Raw genomic sequence first — 8879 nt, forward strand, 5'->3', positions numbered from 1 at the left:
AATGGGCACGTGCAAGTGCATATGATGTGAGTGTAAAAATAAAGGGAGCTTTAATATTGTGAAACTTTTGCATGCATACACATAAGTTTATAGAGTTTCACTGGGCTTTTTTTGTCTCAAGTATAATTAATTTATAGTCTAGGTCCTTGTACTTTAATTGTGTCCTTACACTCAAAAATGCTGTTCTCTTAAAATTAGTTTTGACCAGTTTTGGGGAAAGTTACTTTTAAAAGTAATTCATTACAATATTGCATTACTCCAAAAAAAGTACTGTACTAAAATGTTTTGATTCGTTACTTTTTGTGGAATGTAATGTTACGTTAATTTTGCGTTTCTTTGTCTTACTTGAGTTGAGCTTGCTTGTTTTGTTTTGTTTTATAACAAAAAAAATCGATTTTTGCCAAATGTAAAGGCCCTTTCACACCATAAGTGAAATGAATAAGCCTCAGGCTGAAGGAAATGTACAGTACAGAAAGTTTAAACAGAGACTGTGGGTCACTTTTCAGGTTATATCATGAATGTTTGCCCAATAAATCGCAATAAGCTTTGTGCTTTGTTACTTGCGATATGAAACAAAGTCTCAGCTTTCAAATTCTGTCCACTTTATCACAAAACTCTGAGCGAAACGGAGCGCGAGTGAACGCGATCTTACTCTTTAGAGCGAAATAAACATGAATGAATATCAGAAAATATACAGTCCAACTTACCGAAATCCGTATCATGTCTCTCATGTAATCGCTCAATCAGTGTTTCAACCAATAAAACAGCTTGTAAACAATGTCATGTAACTCCATTTTGTTTACCATTAACTTGATATTCAGCAAGAGCGCACTAGCAACCAAGTGGACAGGGTGAGAATTACAGTTACAAGTTGCAATCAGATCACCCTCAGTATATCTGTCAAAATGACAGACGGCTTTCAGATTTGTCCGTCACTGCTAAAAACAATTCTGTCAATTACTCAGGCTTTCTCTCAGCATTGGGGACAGAGGTGTCAGTCAATAAATGGAACAACAAAATAACTTGTGTTACTTACTTACAAAAAAGTAGTATTTGGTTGTAAATGTAAAAGTAGTGTGTTACTTTATAGTTACTACTTGAAAAAGTAATCTGATTATGTTACTCACGTTGCTTGTAATGTTACCCCAACACTGGTTTTGACCATGTGATTATTTGAATTTTTAATATAAAAAACGTATATAATATAAAAACCACAGTTTTCTATGTGATATACTGTATCTGTGTGTATAAAGTATATCATTAAAATAAATATTAATTTGACATTTGCGAGTTTGAACAAAAAGGGTGGCTGACCGCACACTGATCCACTCAAGACTGGAAAAGTCTACACATTTTTTTTTTTTATATATAAATTGCATCGTGCAAAAAGTGCAAAGTGCATGCGAGTTAAATGGAAGATGGAACTTGCTTGGAATTCTACTTGTGATAATTAAGGTTTATCTGAGATAATTGTGTTCAGCTGATTGTCCTTAATTGCTGAGCTGCTTAAAAAGGGTGAATGTTGTTTGCTAAGTGAGCACTGAAGATAGCAATGTGCTGAAATGTTTGCTTGCTGGTGTCTATTTTTTTTTTAAACTCACATGCACTTTTTGCATGATGCAATTTATTAAAAAAAACAATTTTTTTGTAGAATTTTCCAGTCTTGAGTGGATCAGTGTGCGGTCAGCCACCCTTTTTGTTCATTCTTCAATATACCATTGGCTCTACACACCTGTAGTACAAGGGCCTGCAGTACAAGGACTTTTTTCCTGTTTGGAGCGCTACATATTTTTTTCTAGTTTCACATTTGCGAGTTTGAAAAGCGAGGTTAAGTTGATTTAAAGCTTGCAATATCTGATGGAGACCTTTGATCCATCCATGACTACAGAGCTTTGTCCATAACTAAACAAGACTAACACTGTTCAAAACATGCAAGAATTGCATTGCCTTACAAATGCATTACCAACACAGATTAATGCTACACGCACACATAATCTCCTTACAGCACAAACACTTTCATAGTCCTATATGATTCCACTCTTTAAATAATAAAAGAAGAGTTGGTTACTAAAATGAATTTACTAATATATCAGTTGTGGTTTTCAAATGTCCACAGTGGATTGTTTTTGTGGTTCAGGGAACTCAATGATGTTCCATTATGTTTTAGTGTGGCTTTTCAGCATACATGAGATCACATTATCAACAATAATATTGTGGCACTGCTGGTTAGGACTATAAATATGTGTGAAAGTGGGTATTGATAGTGTTTAAAGGTTTATGTTTTGATGTAATATTGCAATATTACCAATGCTGAGATTTATAGTTCAGGCTAGCCATTGCTAAACTTGTGTATTAGACAACTGCTATAGATTTATAGAAGCAGAACAGCGCCACTCTTCTGCTTTAACATATTCAAAATCAGATTATTTATATTTTATATAATTTTATATAATGGTTGTGTACACAAATTCTGTACAGTACAGACACCCTGGTGATTCCACGGATGAGAATCCATGAACCACATTATTAGACCGTTTTCTAATGCTGCACATTGTATTAAAACAATTTTAAAACCATACTGTATCACAGTTCTATTTTGTATTCACAAAAGGCATTTTCCCTGTGGGTTTAATGCAGGTTACTTACGTGCGTCTCAGAGCGGCTCCATTCACAGTAAATGTTGCTCTACGTTTATTATTTGCTTACGTGGAGCGTGTCTCAAACTCCATCTCTGCATATGCTGTGTGATGCTGCAGGCATTTGTTATAATACATAATGTAGGCTACATAAGATGAATGTTTATTATGTATTTTAACAGTGTTGTTCTATGAAACCATAGGCCTACTTGCTTTTGATGCTTTATTTGAACCAAATATGATTGCCTCATTGTTACTATATGTATTTTAAATCATTTTAAAGGCGCTTTGGTCTATTTTTATTACCACAAAAAATTATCCGATTACTCGAATAATCTTCAAAACAATCAACCGATTATTCGATTACCGAAATAATCAGTGACAGCCATTCGAGGTGAAGGATATTGCATTTTGCGAGCGACCGCAAAGTTTAGGAACAAAGTTTAGGAACACAGTACTTTTGCGAGCATTGCATCTTTTTCCATCACCGTGTTCCCTTAGGGCACCGTCCTGTTTTGCAGTAGGCCTTTTCTCACAGCAAAAGCATTTTAATTAGTGGCTTGAGGTTTTCCCCCTAATCCTGAGGACGAGTATTTAAACAGCCTCTGAGGGGAAGTGGCTAGTCCAATAACAAGCTTGGCTGTCTCACTCACTCCCTCAAACATTCACACACATCTACCTGGGCACCATGATCTTCCTAATGGATTTACAGATGATGATGCTGGACGTAGTGTACTTCATCCTGCGCTCTTGTCTGCGCATCGTGCTGAGACCACGTACGAAGCCCATAGACGGCGAGTTGGTGCTAATTACTGGCTCTGGAGGAGCACTGGGCCGCCTGTTCGCCCTGGAGTTCTCGAAACACGGCGCAGAAGTGGTGCTGTGGGACATCAACGGAGACGCTAATGAGGAGACAGCCAAGATGGTGAGGGCGCGAGGGGGCCAGGCACACGCGTACACGGTGGATGTGACAAACCGAGAAGAAGTGTACCGCACTGCCGACCAGGTACGGAAGGATGTGGGAAGGGATGTGACCTACTTGGTGAACAATGCCGGGGTGGTGGCCGGTGAGAGACTCCTGGACTGCCCAGATACCATGGTGGAGAGGACACTGAAAGTAAACTGCCACGCCCTCTTCTGGGTAAGATTGTAAGTTTGAAATAAAATATCAAAAATGGTACCCTCAAAGTTCAAACAAATGATCTCAAACGATTTATTTAGCCGTTTTTGCAGTGATCTTCCTGGTCCCGAGGTGTGTGTGTGTGTGTGTGTGTGTGTGTGTGTGTGTTTTTTTATTTATTTTTTTTTTTTTTTTTATGACCTTTAAATTCCCCTTTTTTAAATGGCCTTTTAAATTGCTTATGCTTTATACAGTCAGTAAGTTGCATGTAGTCCAATGATATAACTATTTTTTGGGGATAAATCCCTTTAAAATTACTGGAACACAACCTGAGGGAGACCAACATGTGTATCTTCATTTTAAAAAAGTATGTACTTTTAAATAATTTTAATAATTCATTTTCAATAATAATAATAATATAGGCCTATAATTTTCCTGTAACAGTAGAACACGGCTCTAGCAACACTAAGGTCAAGGTTTCAACTCCCAGAGAATGCATGAACTTGGATACCTCGCCTTGAATTCACCGTTAGTCTCTTTGGATTTGCTTAAATGTTAATTTAATGAGTAAAAAAAAAAAAAAAACTCAATAGACTTTGAAGAAATAAAGATGCATAAATAGCATAAAAAAAAAAATCATAGACTCAACATTAATGAATCTTCTAAGCTGAGAATGATGAGAATTATAGTACAATGCCATGTGAACACCTTGTACAATACTGAATTACATTCCGCATACATGCCAAAGTTTGACAAATACAATAAATGGATTAGAAGTAAATAAAGCTGCTTTGCCTTTGTATTACTTGATATGCATAGAATGCATAATGTGGGAATTACCTGATTTTATCCCTTTAGCCTTATTTACAGCCCTTCTCTGATAAAACATATTCTTACCAAGTGAAAGTCTCACTCTGATCCTCTTAATGCAAATAACCGTGACCACGTACGAAGTGGATTAATGCTTACATTGAGCAATCTTTTAGCAGCCTACACGTTAGCATTGAGCTGATGTGTGCACTGGATGCCAAAAAGAGATCGTAACAACCAGTGATGGTGATGCTATGGTTTTTTGCATTTAGATATTCAATAGGCAGACACACTACTCCAAGGCAGCTTACAGTGCATCTACATTTTATCACCTGCGTTAGTGTTCGTTGAGCATTTGTTAGGATAAAACTTCCATTCTAGCACCATGCGCTACCATTTAAACAAATGATCACCTTATTCAAGTACAAAGAATACCATGGTACTACCATAGTACATTTCTAAACATCCTTGGTGTTACTTTTTTGTTTGTGCCTTGTGAAAATGGTAGTGAGTTTGGTCTGTGTAAGATCATAGCTTATATATTTATTAAATTAAAACTTCAGTTTTTATTTATCATCTTTCCATGTTCCAAACACATGTTGTTATTTTTCTGTGGGAAATTTTTTTATTTACTCTTTTTTTAATTTTTTTTTTAGAACCTTCATGCAGCTATTCATAATAATCATGGCTCTCAAAATCCAAAACCAGATATCCTCTGCCAAAGCTCTGAAATCTCATTCTCATTCATATGCTTTTGATTGTGATATAACGGAATGTCTGAGAAATCTTAATTCTAACCAAACCGAATGAGATTTCAGAACTTTGCCTGTGGGGAGGATTATCAGTGAATAACAACATAAATTTCAATCTCTTCCTCACACAAAGCTATCGTATGTCTTCAGAATATGTAGAATAAAGCGAATGTGGACTACTTTAATTGTGCTGTTATGGTGTTTTCTTTTATGATGTTTTCATTGAGCTGCATGAAGATTCTTATAGAATTCTCAGTTTGTGTTCAACAGAAAAACCAACAGCAAAAGAATTTAGAACGACAGTGCCCCTATTATGCTTTTTCAAATATTATAGAATAATATAATATAATAATAAGATAATATAGATGTTTGTGTATGTAAAAGGTCTGCAAAGTTTCAAAGTGCAGGATTATTGTCTCCCAAAAGAAAGAACCGATTCTGAACTGCCTGAAACGAGTCGTCAGTAATTACTTCCTGCACAAACCTACGTAGGTTTGTAACAAATTTTCATAATTCCAGTCTATGGTCTTCATTGGCTGCTCGCGAACAATATCTACTTTGACTCGCCCTCAAACACTTTAGTTGAAGCTGAGGCCTGGAAGAGTTAGGTTTGTGTTGCATGCACTTCCAAAGGATAAGGACTTTGGTTAAACTGATATGGTATAACCAACACCATCATTACTGTTCGTACCACTGTGTATCAAGAGCTGAGCAAGCCTCCGGAGCTGAAATTCAGATATGGTAATGGACGTTTGGTTTCCGACATGTGCTGCAAGCGGTAGACCAATCACAACAGACTGGGCCGTTTGACCAATCAGAACAGAGTAGGCTCTCGGAAAGGAGGGTTTTAGAGAGACTGAATCCTACTGTTTCAGACACTGTGAGAAAAGGGGTGAAAAGTTTTTTTGGCCTTGGATGCATGTAAAGCTATTGTAGGAGACCTCCAAAACAAAATTAGGAACCTTTAAAATAGCATAGGGGCACTTTAAGGGGAACTATGCCTTTAAGGGTATATCTATGTCAAACTGCTTTATTTTGTTTGTCTGCATGTAGACTGTCAAGGCGTTCCTCCCTCAGATGAAGGCCAATAATCATGGCCACATCATCACTATAGCCAGTGTCCTTGGACTCTTCAGCACAGCCTGTGTAGAGGTGAGAAGGGCTCATTTTTCATAGTATTCAAAACCCCCCTTCAAAGTGTTTGAGTTATTCCTAATTTTCATGTCATTAAACTAGTGATGTCTGTATGTTTGAATTTTAGGATTACTGTGCCAGTAAGTTTGCTGCGGTGGGGTTTCATGAGTCTCTGGCCCATGAACTGCTGACAGAAGAGGACGTGGATGGAGTGAAGACCACTCTTGTGTGCCCTTATGTTGTGGACACTGGCATGTTTGATGGCTGCAGGATTAGGTCAGTGTATATACACTACTGTTCAAAAAATTCTTTTTTTTTTTTTAGTCTCTTATGCTCAGAAGGCTGCATTTATTTGATAAAAATAAAACCAGTATTATTAATTATAATAAGTATTTTTTTAAATAAATTTAAAATAACAGTGTTCTATTTGAATATATTTTCTAATTTAACATATTCCTATGATGCAAAGTAAATTTTCAGCAGCATTACTCCAGTCTTCAGTGTCACATGATCCTTCAGATATCAAGTACACTGCACTTAAAGTCTACACTGAACATATAAATGACAGTAAATGGCCCTTCATAGTACTCGACTGTTGCCGTCTCTCTCCCCCTACAGGGAAGAGGTTGAACTGATCCTGCCTCCACTGGAGCCCTTGTACTGCGTACAGCAGGCTATGAATGCCATTCTCATAGACCAGCCGCTAGTGTGCATCCCCAGAATAACCTACCTGCCCTTCCTGGCCAGAGCGTGAGTACAGACCAACATCAACATGCTTGAAGTCTTATTTCTCTTCACATCTGCATCATACTAAATAATCTGCCTCCTTTATGGCACCATACATATATTCTCGCTGTGTTAAAAGAGCAAACCTTGATGCCCTACAACATCAGCATTTGACTTGAATGACATCTTGTCTTTGCAGCCTGTTTCCATGGGAATCCAATGTGGCGACATATCGCTTTATGGGTTCAGACCAGTGCATGTACCCGTTCATTGAGTCCATGAGGAAGAAAAGAGCAGCCAACGGCCCAATAAAGGCTGCTTAAACATCTGGAACACTACAAATTTGAGGGGTCTTTTTTGAACAGCTGCAGCAAATAATGTGTGGAATATTCTTTGAATTCGTTTATATTATTATGGATGTGTGGGTATGTCACTGTTTGAAGTGAAATTGGTTTCTTCTGGTTATCTAGGCCCAATTTAGCTGTGTTCTGTTTTTCAGGCTGGCTAATCACTCGTGGGTGAGCCGTTCAACAACCACTGATATGGTTCACATCTGAAACGTGTTTTTATGCAACTGGATTGGGACTGGTCATTGGGCATAATACCTATTTAAATAAGAGTGTACAGGTGTTTTTTTCCTGTGGCTTCCAATTATATTGAAAACGATTACTTGTTGTACTTGTTCATAAAAACATAAAACAAACCGCAAGTTCCACATCTGGTTGTATTATTATTATTGGTGTTTTTCTCTAACAACATCTAGCACAGGGACTACCAACGAAAACTAGCCTTTGGGCCAATTTGGGTACATTTACATTCAGGAATGTTGATTAATGTACACTGTCCCTTTTTGAAATAAAAAACATTAATGAATTTATTTATTTTTTTCACACACTCACACTAAATGTTTGGGGTAATGTATTAAAAGTAACGCGAGTTCCCTAATCAGATTACTTTTTTCAAGTAACTAGTAAAGTAACATTCCTTTTTCAATCTTTTTTTTTAAAAATAATGTAACGTTACTTGTTTGAAAAATTAACTTGTTTTCCCATTTATTGACTGACACCTCTCCTGTCCCCATGCTGAGAGAAATCATGAGTAAGTGCAGAGGTGCTGTATGAACATGTCAGTTATAGTTCGACTAAATGTGATCCATGCATTTACTTTTCTCACTTGCTCAAAAACAGATTCAGTGTTACTAAAAATGAATATGAACAGTAAAATGCAAACAGAATATTACGCAAACCTGCAATTTAATGTTAAATTACCCAAATATACTTTATGTGTTTAATCTCACCTTATTAACCATTGTCTTTGGTGCTGGCCTTTGCTGATCCAATTCAGCTACAGTATACTAATAAGCAAAAATGACTTTAATTAAACACCACGTGTTGAATTTTTGTTTTGTTTTTTTATTGCTCAAGTAAGAGTGTTGAACTTCCTTCCGTGTCCTTTTTTTCTGCAATCCAGAATGGCAGCACAGCTGAAAGGTTTGTTTAAGCAAAGTTAACGTTATATAAATAGATTCCTAATATAAAAAAACAGCTTTTCTAGTTATTCTTCAGAGACCTTTTTTAGGCCTTTAAATCTAAATTTTAAAATTCCCTGATTTTTACAGGTATTTTTTCCTGGTTACATCTCCATACAGATTTTTACAGGTTACATCCTCAATTGTAGCATTTACAGAACACACACACACAG

The 8879-nt window shown here is 36.7% G+C and overlaps 1 protein-coding gene across 1 annotated transcript; it reads left to right on the forward strand.

The window, feature by feature from the left end:
* Positions 1–3324: 3324 nt before the first annotated feature.
* On the forward strand, positions 3325–8054 carry rdh20 (retinol dehydrogenase 20; the record flags this gene model as incomplete). The annotated part of the gene is made up of 5 exons (XM_082189645.1): positions 3325–3777; positions 6372–6470; positions 6580–6728; positions 7071–7202; positions 7378–8054. 5 exons carry the CDS (start codon positions 3325–3327, stop codon positions 7499–7501), a joined length of 957 nt encoding a protein of 318 aa, XP_082045771.1. The 3' UTR covers positions 7502–8054.
* Between the last annotated feature and the right edge of the window lie 825 nt (positions 8055–8879).

The sequence above is a fragment of the Leuciscus leuciscus genome, assembly GCF_965113295.1.
Source record: "Leuciscus leuciscus genome assembly, chromosome: 14".
Classification (NCBI taxonomy): domain Eukaryota; kingdom Metazoa; phylum Chordata; class Actinopteri; order Cypriniformes; family Leuciscidae; genus Leuciscus; species Leuciscus leuciscus.